The 15,867-nt window shown below is 37.9% G+C and overlaps 1 protein-coding gene across 4 annotated transcripts in view; it reads right to left on the bottom strand.

Annotated features, from left to right (window-relative positions):
- cept1 (choline/ethanolamine phosphotransferase 1) overlaps window positions 1-15,867 on the bottom strand; it is a 31,986-nt gene that overhangs the window by 15,736 nt on the left and 383 nt on the right. For 3 of the 4 annotated variants that reach the window (XM_008109917.3, XM_003220578.4, XM_062978730.1), the window contains exons 2-3: window positions 11,968-12,374; window positions 2,558-2,705 (exon numbers count right to left, since the gene is read on the bottom strand). In XM_008109917.3, coding sequence (XP_008108124.1) covers window positions 2,558-2,705; window positions 11,968-12,306 — 487 coding nt within the window. In that variant the 5' untranslated portion in view covers window positions 12,307-12,374. Of the gene's footprint in view, window positions 1-2,557; window positions 2,706-11,967; window positions 12,375-15,867 lie in introns of those variants that run through there. The other variant, XM_062978731.1, reaches the window with a different exon arrangement.

The following is a 15,867-nucleotide window of genomic DNA, read 5'->3' as shown; positions in this document are numbered from 1 at the left end:
TTTCAAGCAGATATGTAAAGGATTCTAACACTAGTGTTATGGTTATATGCTTTCAAGTCATTTCCAACTCATGGCAACTCTATGTTGAATATATCACAGGATTTTTGGGGCAGATTGATTCATAGGGGTTTTGCCATTGCCTTCTGAGCTTGATAGTGTGTGACTTGCCCATATCACCTAGTGAGTTTCTATAACCAAGAAGGGATTTAAACCCTGGTATCCCAGTGCCCTAGTCTAACACACAAGTCACTATACCATGCTGGCTCTCACCAGTAGTAACACTTCATAATCAATGGGAAGTTTGGGTGAGTTAATTGTTATGGCTATGCTATCATGGCAGGGTCTTTTGTGTAACTCTAGTAGGCCAATTACTATACCAAAGAAATAAGTAAAAGAAGAGATCTGGAAATAAGAACAACCCTTCCTTCATTTTCAAATTCTACTTTGCCATCTTAAGCCTAACCAATCATGAAATTGACAAGAGTCAAATTTCTAACTCTATGATTCTAAAAGTGAGGATGCTCTATGACCAGCAGGGGAACACACTGCATGATCAAGAAAAAAATGAAAAGATGATGGACTCATTTAAGGAAGAACCATTAAAAGATGGACCCATCAGTTTACAAAGTGAAGTGAAAGCTGTGCTCGGAGCACTTGGGAGAATTAAATCACCAGGATCTGACGGCATATCACTAGAGCTGTGTCAGGCTATGGAGACAGAATCTACTCTTGTTGTAACACACATCTATTAACAAATATGGAAAACAAAGATTGGAAATGCTCGATAGACATTTCATCCCCAAGAAAGAATCACCAGGGACTGTAGTAACCATTGGACTATTGCAATAATTTCCCATGTAAACAAAGGGGTGGTCAAAGTTCTGCAGTGAAGACTTTTAGCATATACTCTATGGCGTGAGAAATACTGTATCACATGTCTAAGCACAGTTTGGAAGAAAAAGAGGCATTAGGGACCATATTGCAAATAAAGAATTTAAGAAGAAAATGAGCCTATACTTTATAGAGTGTTGCAAAGCATTTCAATTTTGTACACCTGTACAAAAATGATGTATTGCTCTTAAAGAATTGGCTTTACAATATATTTGATTGCCCTGTGAAAGTGTAAAAATTAGAGGAAATAACATCTACAATTTAACATATTCAGATTTAACTATTTAACATACTACTAGCAGAAAATAGCAAAAACTTGGAAATATTACTTTAGAAAGTGAAGGGGAAAAGTATAAAGACAGATTTATTATCAGTGATGAAGAAAACAAAAATAATGACCACTGATTATTTACATAACTTTAAAATAGACTGTGAAGATATTGAGATAGTCAAAGACTTCCTATATCTTGGTTCAATCATTAGTCAAAATGTAGACGACTACATTATGTAGTCAATAAATCAGAAGACGGCAAAGATTTGGAAGGGCAGCTATGTAGGAAATACACAAGATCCTCATGTGTATTGATTACAAAAGTCAGGATTATTTATGCCATCATATTTCCAATTTCTATGTATTGTTGTAACAGAAAGGAAGGCCAATAGGAAAAGACAAAAATCACTTGAAATGTGGAGAAGAGAGTTCTGCTATCCTGGCCTACTAAAATGACAAATTAATAAGGCTTAAAGCAAATCAGGCCTGAATTTTCTTAAACTGAGGCTGTCATACTTTGAACATATGATGAGAAAAGACACTAGAAAAAACAATGTTGCTTTGAAAACTAGAAGGCACCAGGAAATAAGGTAGACCATATTGCAGAGGGATAGACCCAGCCCCAGAAGTCACAACCCTGAGTTTGCAAGACTTAGTGTGTCTGTTGATGACAGGGTGACTTGAATGCCTCTCAATCATAAGGTAACCATAAGTCAGGAACCTAAGAAGATTTAATTAGGAGATTCTTTGCATTGAACAACAAACTAAACACATGTTGCCACAACCAATGACTGCTGTATAATTTTTTACCGTCTGTTCACAGATGAACAGAGGTCTCCATTTCAATTGCTCCAGTAGCATTCTTAGACAATTAAGTTTTCAAAATTCTTTGTCCAGGTTTTTCGTCTACTACAATGGTACAATAAAACATTCTGTCAGATTAGTGGACAGGAAGTAAATAATATATACAACTAGATTATGTTAGATTATATCTATGCTTTCGGTATACCAATTCTTTATAATAAAGCCTAGGAGCACACAGCTGGGAGGGATCCTATGGTCCATCTATTCCAACCTCTCAACACAGGATTCCAGCTTAAGCATTCCAGCAGGTATCCCATGTCCTATTTGAAGACCTTAAAAAAAGGAGTCCCCACCATAACTTTAGGTAATTTATTCCACATTTTTTCCCGATGTTGTCAAGATCATTCTAATATATTAATGTTACTGTCAAGATCTTTTTAATGTACTAACAAAATCTACTCCCCTGTAACTTCACACCATTTGACTTGATCCTACCCTTTGAAGCAACAGAGAAGACAATGTATTTCAATGAAGTATTCTCAATCTCACCCAATAAATACTTTATTATCTTTCAATAATATAACGCAATACCTGTGGACAGTGAATCACAGCCATGGTCAAAAAGCTCTCCCAAAGGGCTACTACTATTCGTTCTTCTTGCTTGTTTCCCATCTATAGCATCCAAAGATTGGTATATGAAAAGACCACAAGCACATGCAATATATGCCCACGAAGGTGCCTAAAATAGAAGTTAAGTAAACTGAAGTGAAATGTAGATAAATGTTATGGAAGCTCAAATAAAACATGTTCTCAATCATAATTACAAATCTCTTCCCATTCTTAATCATTAATGTTTAGGATGAAGTTTTTTGTGCATATGCATAATTAGTTATGTCAAATCCCATTAAGATCAAAACAGGGTCTATAAAAGGTTCATAATTTAGTGAACCATCTTATTTTGGCGCAGCATGGCATTTGGATAATTTTATTGGGTACCATGTCTTATATATGTATAATCCTTTACACCAGTGATTCCTAACCTTTTTGAGTCGCAGAACCCTTTTTGGAATCAATTTCTATGACGGAACCCTTTAGGCCTATCCTATATCTTACAAGTGAATGGTGTTTAGGAGTAGTGTTACAGGGGAAGGAAGAGGGGGCAGACAGTAAGGGAAGTAAAGTAAAGAGACATCTAAACAATTGAGAAATGTCCATGTAATGAAATTGCATTTTAAAAACTTGAAATTTACCATATCTCACTTTATTCTCAACTACACCAATATACAAGATATTGTCAAAACTTGGCCATATACATAAAAATTCTTCTGAAGTTCAATAAACCAAACCATTTGTGTTACAACAGAATGAGATTGCCCTATAGTGCAACAATAGGCCTAAATTAAGACATAAAATAATGTATAAATGTTTAATGAGAACTTGTGGCTGGCAAATTTTTGTTAAGAATGTAATTTCTTGTTTTCTAATTTTGATTCTACATTTTGTTTCTTATTCTTTAATTTCATTCAATTTCTTCTTTTTTCCTGGAGCATTCACAGAGCCCCTGGGAACTGCACGCAGAGCCCTTAGGGCTTTACAGATCACAGGTTGGGAACCAATGCTTTACACAAATCCATCCCATTGTAGTCAACAGAGCTCACTCCCAAGTCATTATATTTGGCAGTTTTTATGTATTTACATGAAAGTAAGTTCCACTGAACCCAGTGGGACATATTTCTAAGTAAAGATACATAGGCGTACACTAATTACTTTTGTCCTCCTTCTATTTCTGAAAGCTATTATATTCCTTGGAAATCATTCAGTGGGAAAATTATACATTACATATTTTCCCACATTGTTTCAATAGCCAAAATAGCCCCCCCCCCCACAAATTCCCAAGATCTTAAAATTGTCATCAATATAATTCCCAGTAATCTATTTTTCCTCACAACTGTTTCTTCATTCCACTAGCATCTTTTCTCTTCACCAGCACCAGAAACACTTCAGAAATTAAGAGGTGGTGTAATTCCTCATTTGTGGTAGAAGTGGAGGTCATATTTAATAATAATAATTTTATTTTTGTATGCCGCCTCCATCTCCCCAACGGGGACTCGGAGAGGTTCACACGGGGACAAGCCCAATACAGTCATATAATATCATAAAATCAACAATTAAGACATCAAGCAACACATTTAAAAACAAATTAAACAAGTCATAGTTTAAAATAGGCACAATTAAAATATTAAACAATAATCCAAGGCATTAAAAGGTCCAATATAAGACCACAGTCTGGGCGACAGTCAAACTGATGAAGGGAGTGTCTATTACAGAATAGAACATACATCAAATAGACACAACAAGTAGGGAAGATAAATCTGAATGGAAATCAAAGTATAAAGTGACAGGGCAAGTTTCAATGTGGATATGGGCCAGATTATAATGGATTTATCTACTCAAAAGCACAACGGAACAGCCATGTTTTTAATTGCTTCCGGAAGACAGTGAGGATTGGTGCTAAACTTATATCCCTGGGGGAGGGAATTCCAGAGCCAGGGAGCCACCGCAGAGAAGGCCTTCTCCCGCGTCCCCACCAACCTCATTTGCGAAGGGGGAGGAAGCGAGAGAAGCGCCCCCCCCCCAGGAAGATCTTAGAGATCACACAGGTTCGTAGGGAAAGATGTGGTCACAAAGATAGGCCGTTCACGAACCGTTTAGGGCTTTATAGGTAAGCACCTGCACCTTGAATTGGGACTGTAAACTTAATGTCAGCCAGTGGAGCTGTTTAAACAGAGGAGTTGACCTCTCCCTGTAACAATCTGGCTGCTGATCTTTGAATTAGTTGTAGTTTCCGAGCCATCTTCAAAGGCAGCCCCACGTAGAGTGCATTACAGTAATACATTCTAGAGGTAACTAAGGCATGGACCACCCTGGCCAAGTCAGACTTCTCAAGATACGGTTGCAGCTGGCGCACAAGCTTTAATTGTGCAAAGGCCCTCCCAGCCACCACCAACACCTGAGAATCAAGTGTCAGCGCTGAGTCTACGAGGATCCCCAGACTGTGGACCTGCGCCTTCAGGGAGAGTGTGACCCTGTCAAGCACAGGTTGCCACCCTATACCCCGATCACTCGAGCAACTGACCAAGAGGACCTCTGTCTTGTCAGGATTAAGTGTCAGCCTGTTAGCCCTCATCCAGTCCATCACAGCGGCCAGGCACTGGTCCAGGACCCAAGGGGCTTCCTTGGAGTCTGGTGGAAAAGAGTAGTAGAGTTGGGTGTCATCTGCGTAGAGATGGCAACGCACTCCAAAACTCTGGATGACTTCGCCCAGTGGTTTCATGTAGATGTTGAATAGCATAGGAGATAGAATAGAACCTTGCGGGACCCCACAGGTCAAAGGCCAGGGGTCCGAGCAGGTATCTCCCAGCTTCACCAACTGGGTACAGCCCTCCAGGAAGGAGCGGAGCCACTGCAGAGCAGTGTCCCCAATACCCATTCCAGAGAGTCGACCCAGAAGGATACCATGGTCGATGGTATTGAAAGCCGCTGAGATGTCCAAGAGAACAAACAGGGACACACTCCCTCTGTCAAGTTCTCTGCTGAGGTCATCCACCAAAGCGACCAAAGCCATCTTGGTGCCATGACCAGGCCTGAAGCCAGACTGCGATGGATCTAGATAGCTGGTCTCGTCGAGGAAGCCCTGGAGCAGTGTGGCAATCACCCGCTCTAGAACCTTGCCCAGAAAAGGGAGATTGGAGATTGGGCGGTAGTTGTTTAAAACCATAGGATCAAGAGACATCTTCTTCAGGCAAGGCCTTACTATTGCCTGTTTAAGGCACGATGGAAAATGTCCCTGATCAAAGGAAGCATTAATGATTCCAATGAACCAATCTACCAATCCCACACTGGCGAGTTTAATAAACCAGGAAGGGCAAGGGTCCAGAGCACAAGTGGTCGCCCTCACAGCCCCGAGGACCCCCCCCCCCCAGATATCATTGGGCTGAACCGGCAGAAACGAATCCATCAAAACCAGACAAGCAGATGCCTCAGTTACCTCATTGGGTACTGTGATTAATCTAGCATCTAAGTCGGAGCGTATCTGAGTGACTTTGTCTGCAAAATGATGTGCGAAATTGCAACATTGGTTTGCTGGATGGTTGGGGACCCCCTCCCCTTCCCGAAGATGGAGAAGCTCCCCGACCACCTGAAACAACTCAGGTCTGTTTGCTGCTGACACGATGCGGGTAGTGGAGAAAGCTTTTCTGGCTGCCTTCATTGTCGCGGAGTAGGCCCTAAGTGAGGCTCTAGCCCATGTTCGGTCAGGTACACTATGAGTCGTCTGCCAGTCCATAGCCAAAGAAAAAGAAAAAACATTCATTCTTTTTTTTTCCAGAAAAAGAATTTGATCAAATTTCAAAAAAGCTCAATTCTGAGTAACACTTCCAAAAATGAAAAGTAACTTAGAAAGGCTCCAAGGTCAAGTGGGAATGTATGATTCCTGTATATTATTATTGTAGAGGAAAACATCCTTTGTAACAAGTGAAGTGATATCAATCCTTGAAATAGAAAATATTTAACTATAAGGATACAATAAATGTGATTACAATAAAATATGGTTTCTCAAATGTAGGAGAAAGGCATTCTGACATTTTTCAGATAAACTGGTTCTGCTTTTTCAATTTATTTTTAGTTAGAACAAAAATAGCCACCCCTTTTGTTATACAAAAAAAATTCAAATTATCATAAAACATGAGGGGTGTAGGCTCTAAAATACAAAAACAACATTATGAAATAAAAACATTTAATGATGAAAACTTATGTTGATATGTGGACAGTGAATTATTCAATTCTGTATCTGGCATGAAACCAGAAATTTATCAAAAACCATTATGCGGGATCTCTAAGAATATAGGCAACGTAACAATAATACTAGCATGAAAATTGTTAACAGTGCTTCCCCTCTTGTATATGCATGTCCATTTCTTCAGTAAGAAAATAGCAAGTTTCACTGAAATGGCAGAAGAATTTTCATTAAAGGTTTCTTATGTGAGGACTGTAACATTTAAAAATTGTGATTTTAAAAAGACAACAACACATCAGAACATTGAGGTAAAACATGATAACAAATCTGATCTGCTGTTGTTGTTGTGTGTCTAAGTCATTCCTAAATTATGCAAACCTTTATGTTTTCTTGGCAATATTTATTTAGAAGGGGTTGGTACTGCCTTCCTCTAAGGCTGAGAGAATGTGACTCACCCAAGGACAGCCAGTGGATTTCGATGACCAAATGTGGATTTGAATCCAAGTGCCCTGGAATCCTTGTCCAACATTCGGACTTCATCAAGTTACTAGTTGACTTATCGTGGCCACATTAATTTCACAGGGCTTTCTCTGAGGCAAGGAAGTACTGTAGTTTTGCCAAGCCCTTTCTCTGAAATATAGGCTATGTCACCTGATATTTGTCAGTGGTGTCCCATTCAAATGCTAATCAAGGTTGTTCCTTGCTTAGTTTCCAAGATCAGATACGTTCTGGTATCTTTAGGGTATTTAGGTGTAAATTGCCTCCCCGCCCCCTCTTTATGAGAACAGAAGCGTCACTACACAATCAATCAATACATTTAGATATAACTACATTTTTACTGAACTTCTCAAACGTTCCAAAGACATGACAGGCTTAAGTAAGAGTCGGGACAGCTCTGGTAAGTACTTTAATGGGAGTCCGCCAGGGAATGCCAGGAGCTGTAGAATGATTTAAGAAAAAGGAACAGGAAAAACTACCTCTGAGAATTCCTTGCCTAAGAAAACGAGATCACCATTAATCAACAGGTGATTTAAAGAAACACATATACATATGTATGGTAAAATGCATTATGATTTCTAATTTTTAAAAAGACATTGTAATGCTGAATTAGTCTAAGAAGGCAGGTTAAAGAATCCCTGTTCTGATATTTATTTCCCTTTCAGTACAAAATACATCCAGTTTTGCATAAATACTACCACTAACTATTCTGTCTGTCTATCTATCTATCTATCTATCTATCTGCAATGATAGTTCTTAATAAAATGTCACTTTCAATTATAACTTCATGGACTTTCCCTATTTTATTTTATTTTATTTTCCTCTCTTACAAATATATAAAAATAACTCTATGAAGAGTGTCCAGGCATAAACAAATAGTTATTCAAAGAGTTGAAGCAGCAATTTATTGGTAACCCAATATATGTTAACTAGTACTTGCACAGTTACAGTTCATATGGATGTTTTCTAAGTACTATATTACATACATACATATTGGGAATATTTAAAATAATTTATGCTAAAGCAACTTTCAGCATATTAGGAATGGTAGTGAATGACATATTTACATTCATGAAATGAATGTATGGATGATGGGTGGAAAACATCTGCAATAAAATAAATCTGGTGCTTTCCTGAGCAACTTCAACACAGATTGATTTCCAAAACACATCTTAAATATATGGAACAAAAATAAGCTGTGGCCTTCTCATCTGCATTTTGAGAACTTCACCTTAGATTAGATTATAGTTGCAAGAATAGTACAGCTATTACTAAAGACTAGGGATGAGTGACAGGGTGTAAAAAGGTTCTTGTAAGATGTGAATATTTAGATCAATTACAACACTTTTAAGTTGCACAGTGCCTGTAAAGTTTTATTTGATCCTTAAAAATGTACTACACACTCTATAATTAATATAGAAAGATAGGGGTAATTGAAAAATTGAAACTAATGAAAATTATAAAGTATCCCGGGCTTCATCAGACTTTCAGCATTGTTAGTTTTTTTATCGTGCAAAGTTAACAAATACAATTAATATGATTCAGCAATTTGACCAAACAGTAATGGGGCCAATGAAATGTTTACTTTTATTATTAGATGGAGCCTCTTCAACAACCACATAAGACTCTATTTGTAGCAAGGGGTTCGTTTCTAAACACCTAATTAATGCAGGATGTGAACAAGCTTAAAAGGGTACACCTTCATAAATGATTTGTTGTCAGAGGCTTGATAGGAAGAAGTAATGTTTATCATAGAAAAACATCTGAGGGAAGAAACTATCAAGGAGAACATGATTTGTCCTTGGTAAGAGAAAGTACAAATAAGTCTGGTTAGGATAAATATCTAGAACAATGTCCTACCACTTCAACCACCAAATTAACTCTGGTAGGATATTGTAGAAATTCTATTCTGGTCACACTATCTAAAGGAGATGAATTAGACTCATTAAGGTACTTCCAAAAAGTGAACTCTGTTATGAATCAGAAAGTAATGTGAAGCTTTTTTATCTTTTCCTCTTTAACATATTTTTGTTCAGATTACAAGAACTATTGGAGATGATGAAAGAAAACACAGAAGGGAGGCAAACTGAAGATAACATAAACAAGTAGGAGATTAGACAATAAAAACTTTGGAAGTACTCTATCTTTGTCATATCAGCAAGAATAAGTTCAGTAACTTAAAATCAGTAGTGATCCCTTTTTCACATATCAGGTTTGCAATAAAGGAAACCACTTAAGAGCCACTAATCACTACATGAGTAAAAGCAGAAAAAACAAGTTTCTCAAAATGAACAGTTTCACTAGAATTTATTCACATGTTTATATGCACAAATCTTATAGTGGCATGGGCATAAGAAGATATGATATTGAAAGCTTCTTTGATTAAAGAAGGGAGATCTCTTGAAAAGCAAAGCCTATGATAAACACATCTATATGTATAAAAATGTTCTGATAGTTTTTCCCTTAACTTAAACAACAAAAGTACAAAGCCAAAACACACCAAATTTGGCCACAAAAGACATGGTCATCTGAACTGTGTTTTTACATAAAAAAACAAGAAAAATAAAGTCCTAATTAGAGGGAGAGGAATAACTGTTTCTTTCCCATTGCTGCCAGTTAGAAGGCTAAGCTCCGCCCACTTTGTCTCCTAACAACCCACTCAGCCATTTAATGGCGCCCAGGGCCTCTTCAATTAAGCCTCTTCCACACTGCCTATAAAATACAGATTATCTGATTTGAACTGGATTATATGGCAATGTAGAGTCAAGGCCCTTCCACACAGCTATATTACCCATTTATAATCTTATATTGTCTGCTTTGAACGGGATTATCTTGAGTCCACACTGCCATATAATCCACTTCAGTGTGCATTTTATACAGCTGTGTAGAAGGAGCCTTATATAAACCAGTTCTAAGCAGACAATATAAGATTATAAATATACAGTAGAGTCTCACTTATCCAACATAAACACCCCGACAGAACGTTGGATAAGCAAATATGTTGGATAATAAGAAGGGATTAAGGAAGTCTATAAACGTCAAATTACATTATGATTTTACAAATTTAGCACCAAAACGTCATGTTATACAACAAATTTGACAGAAAACGTAGTTCAATACATGGTGATGCTATATAGTAATTACTGTATTTACGAATTTAGCACCAAAACATCACAATGTATTGAAAACATTGACTACAAAAACATTGACTACTAAAAGGCAGACTGCGTTGGATAATCCAGAACATTGGATAAGCGAATGTTGGATAAGTGAGACTCTACTGTAATATAAAATAATTACTGTGGGATAATAATACAGAACAATATAATCTCTAAAACCAGGACAGTAAATAAAGGGCAACACTCTGAAAGCAGGGAAACTGGGAATTCTAGAAAGGAAACAATCGGGGCCAGCTAACACTTCCCAACAAAGGATTCTCTGAGGCAGGAAGCAAACAGGCTTTGAAGCTGCAAGGCCATTAAATGCTAATCAAGGTGACTAATTGCAGCATTCATTCCTGCCACACTGAGACTATTAATTGCTATTCAACCTGGCCAACCAAGGATTCCGCAAGGTAGAAAGCGGCCAGGCTTGCAAGCAGCAAGGCTATTCAGTGCTATTCAACCTGGCCAACCAAGATTTCCCCTAGATAGAAAACCCCCAAGCTCTGAAGCCACGAGGCTACTCTGTCCCATACAACCAGGCCTAGAAAGGATGCCCTATGTGGAAAGTGGCCAGACTTTTAAGCTGCAACACTATTCAGTGCAGTTCAAGCTGGCCAAACAAGGATTCCCCTACTAAGGAAGTAGCCAGGCTTCAAAGTGGCTCTTTGATTGAGGGTGCTACTCCAGAAAACGGCCAGGCTTTGAGGCTGCAAGGCTATTCACTGCTATTCCAACAAATGATTCCCATAAGCCACAGCAACGCGTGGCCGGGCAAACCTCGTATATACTAAATATTTCAGAACTGATTTCCATTTGCCATAGAGAAGAGTTCCCTATTATTCCCTTATACATACAATACCCATTTAGATTACATTTTCATATTTCAGAGAATTTTTTTTTCATATTCTAAAATATGTTTAAATTTTTTGATTTCGCTGCCCTTCTTACTAATTTGAGGAATTTTAGTGTTAAGATTTTCCCTTCTTATTTCCTATCATTCATTAGTCCGTAGGCATTTCATGAAAGTGATGTTATGAACATGATAAATCTTAATTTATCTGACAATTATGTTAAGATGTACACTAGTCCCTCTACATTTGCAGGTATGAGAGATGTAGAGCCCCTATGAAAGGGGAAACACCGCAAATATAAATAAAATCTACAAACACTATTATTTTTTACCCGACAGAATATTTCTCTAGGCATTTCTAGGTTCTCCAGTGTGATTCTGTGGTCAACATCTAATGGATATTCACCATAGAATTGTGTTGGATGACTTGGAAATGCCTAAAGAGAACATATTTTTTCAGTCATGTATATTTCAGCAGCAGAGGTAACAACAAATACAGTAATGCTTGCATGATCAAATCTGAATACTCAACCCGCAAATGTGGAAAGACGATTGTATTTACAAACATATTTCTCAAATTTCTAATAATCAAGATGTCATCAGTTTTCAGATCATCACAAATCAAGTAAAATCCAATACTGAAGCATTTATTGAGAGTATTCTCTTCCCCAATCAAGTCAACATTTTAGCTTACCTGCTCTGTAGCTGTTGGACAGTAGAATATTAATATTACGGTTGTACATATATTTATTATCAGTCCAACTATCGTAATGAGATTAGGAGCAATCCAAGCTGGTATTCTTCTGACTAACCATTCCCAATAACCTTGCATCAATGGCTCAAGCAGTGATCTTCCAGCACTTTGATACTTATGTTCTTCTAATCGTTTTAACTGGTGCCTTGACAAAGGTGGTGTAGGTAACTGAATCAACTTGCTCAGTGAACATCCTCCAGATGGGACATGGCCATAACGCACAGGGGATTCTAGTTGCAACTCCCCACATCGTTTCTTCAGGGATCGATTCCCACTCATGGATTTTTGAACCTTGAAAGTTTGATAGGTGTGAACTGCTGTAAAAGATCGTTAAGATCCTGGTTTATCTGAAACATAAAGTATTTTAGATTAACATAAGCAAAGCTTTGACTTTGCTTTTTAATGTTGCTATAGTCAAAAGTATAACACATGTAAAGTTAAGCTTCCTATAAATAAGTGTCTTGAAATTTAAGGGACAGATATACATGGTCTAACTCAGGGGTCCTCAAACTAAGGCCCGGGGGCCGGATACGGCCCTCCAAGGTCATTTACCTGGCCCCCCGCCCTCAGTTTTAGAATATAATATATTGTATCTATATATATAAAAGGGTAATGAAATTTCGGCCTAGGACAAAACAACAAAACCACACATCCCAGAAACACTAAACTTGGCAGCACAACCCCTCATCCATGCCTCTACATTCATACAACAAAAAGAAAAGAAAAATAAAGTCCTAATTAGAGGGAGAGGAATAATTGTTTTTATCCAATTGCTGCCAGTTAGAAGGCTAAGCTCCGCCCACTTGGTTCCTAGCAACCCACTCAGCCTAGGGGACAGGCAGAGTTAGGCCTCACTTAGGCCTCTTCCACACTGCCTATAAAATACAGATTATCTGATTTGAACTGGATTATATGGCAGTGTAGACTCATAGCCCTTCCACACAGCTATATAACCCATTTATAATGGAATTAATGTCAGGGGAAAACCTTTAGCCTTTACCTTAACTACCACCAATTCCTCAATACTTTATTTCCCATACCACCATACTTCGCCACAGCAACGCGTGGCTGGGCACAGCTAGTATACATATAATATTGATAATAATATTATAATGTAATACAATATAACACTAATAATAATAATACCATAAAATAGTATTAATTATATATTATATATTACTAATAATATTACTAATAATACAGTATAGTGGTATAGTTCAATATAGTAATCTATAATGTTAATAGTGTGCTATGCTAATAATATAACATATTGTATGTACATATAATTTCTAAGCCACTCTGAGTCCCTTTTGGGGTGAGAAGGGTGTGATACAAATGTAGTAAATAAATATAGTAAATAAATAAATAAATTTTAGACTTAGGCTCACCCAAAGTCTGAAATGACTTGAAGGCACACAACAACAACAACAACAACAACAACAACCACAACAACAATCCTAATTAACTTGACTATCTCATTGGCCATAAGCAGGCCCACACTTCCCATTGAAATACTGATAAATGTATGTTGGTTAAAATTGTTTTTATTTTTAAATATTGTATTGCTCTTTCATTGTTATTTCATTGTTCTTGTTGTTGTTTTTGCACTACAAATAAGACATGTGCAATGTGCATCGGAATTTGTTTGTATATTTTTTCAAATGATAATTTGGCCCCTCAACAGTTTGAAGGGTTGTGGACTGGCCCTCTGCATAAAAAGTTGGGGGACCCCTGGTCTAACTAATAAGCAAATAAACAAAAATTGCAATTTGTTGTAGCAATTATTTCTTCTTTTTCCAGAAATAAATGAAAACCAGCATGAAGCCAGATTACCTGAGCGCAAAACTCCACCTATTCCTTATTAAAGCAAAAAGATTCCACTTCCCAATTTTTCTCCAGTTGCCCCGAATAGTGTACTAAAGTGTTCAGGGATACTCTAGGACAGAATATGAGATGGGACTAAGGGAGAATGCATTAGTTATTATCATCTTATCAACTTCAGTTAAGAATCAACATTCATTCTTGGATAGAGGTAATCCATGATTAAAAATAACCTTCTGTTGTGGTAGAGTAAGTCAATATACTATTTATTTTCTTAGTAGTTTAAACCTCACCCACAACTGAAACATGGCCTAGGCTACTGTAACCTAGCTAGGGTCAGTTGGAATACAGTATGACACCCCCCCCCCCCCCCCGGTTATTTGCAGGGGATATGTTCCAAGACTCTGTCAATACTTGAAACTGTGGATAACAGTAAACCCTATATTTTGACTATATTTGGTATGGTAGCATACCATAGAATTGTACTGGAGGAACTAGAAACGTCCACCAACACACCCCAGAGAAAGGGATCAAGTTCTATTTCTCTGGAACTGAACAGAATGATGTTGACTCACACTTGCAATTCAGGAGGACTAGACTTAAAATAATAGAATCATAGAATTGGAAGAGACCTCATGGGCCATCCAGTCCAACCCCCTGCCAAGAATGGGCTGGTATAGATGCAAGCACATCTGTACATAAGCATAGGTACATGGAATAACTTCACAAATGGTATATTTTCAGTTATTTGGAGCTGCCAATTCTCCATTAGAAAAAGAAGCCTGCAATTTAAAGAAAATTTATTAGCATTTTATTAGTTCCCTGAAGTTAGTAAGAGCAGATGACTCTAGTCTAAACTAATGTATAATGAGAAGTAATGTTCTATTAAAAGTGATTACATACACAGAAAAAACACCTGTGATTCACAGGAAAAGATAAACAGATAAATCAGAAAGAATTTTATTTAAACCTTCTGAATTATACAAAGAATGCTATAATTACAGTAATATTTTGACACAAGTTCCAATTTTTGTTCTTGAACTCTCCAGTTTAAAACCATTGCTGATATCAGCCAATCCAGACATCTTTGCTGGCAAAAGAATTAAACACAAATTTGCCAGGCTGTTGCTAATTAATTTACTGTTGTTATGTGAGTAAATCTTAAGAACTTTGTAAATAAGAGAGTTCACAGTAGATGATAATAAAAGACAAAGTTGGAAGTCAGCTGCTAGAATTACCACAATACTCCCTCTGCTGAATCAGGACATAGAAAACAATCCATAAAAATGTGATGCCTGAGCTATTTCTTGGCAAGATATGGTGAAGAAAAAGATGGAAACTAACTGGAAAGGAGCCATAATCCAGGGACACAACATGTGTTTTGCAAATAAGCAACAACGTATAACAAGAATGTAGGGTACAAGATCTCAGGTTGAATCTAAGATGATTTTGATAGCTTATGAAGGACTACTTCCGGTCCGGTGCTGGCCAAGTGGTTTGATTGTAACCAAGAGAGGCTAAACATGCCCAGCTCTTTAAGCCGCTCCTTCCTGAGCTTGTTCTCCAAACCCTTGATCATTTGAGTCGCCCTCCTCCGGACACGTTCCAGTTTGTCAACATCTCCCTTCAATTGCAGTGCCCAGAATTGGACACAGTATGATGCCAGGTGTGGTCTGACCAAGGCAGAATAGAGGGGTAGCCTTTAATGCAGTTTCGACACCAGTTTTCCTGCCCTGGCTCACATGCTATGGAATCCTGCGACTTGTAGTTTTGCATTCTTTGGCAGGAAAGGCTAAAGTCTTCCTAAAACTACAGCATTGAGTCATGGCTGTGAAAGTGGTGCCAAACTGCCTTCACTCCAGGTGCAGGGCAGGTTTCCTGGAGGCGCTCCTAATCTGGGCCTGTGACACATCGGCGCACTCTCCCTCCCTCCCGTGTGTTGAGGGCGAAGAGGATTGTTGTTATGACCGGTGATCCCGGTCACAAGCTCCGGTTACATGGCCCCAAGGACTGCCCGGC

Source organism: Anolis carolinensis, chromosome 4 (genome assembly GCF_035594765.1).
Source record: "Anolis carolinensis isolate JA03-04 chromosome 4, rAnoCar3.1.pri, whole genome shotgun sequence".
In the NCBI taxonomy this organism is placed as follows: Eukaryota; Metazoa; Chordata; class Lepidosauria; order Squamata; family Dactyloidae; genus Anolis; species Anolis carolinensis.
This window is presented reverse-complemented; position numbering and strand designations above follow the sequence as displayed.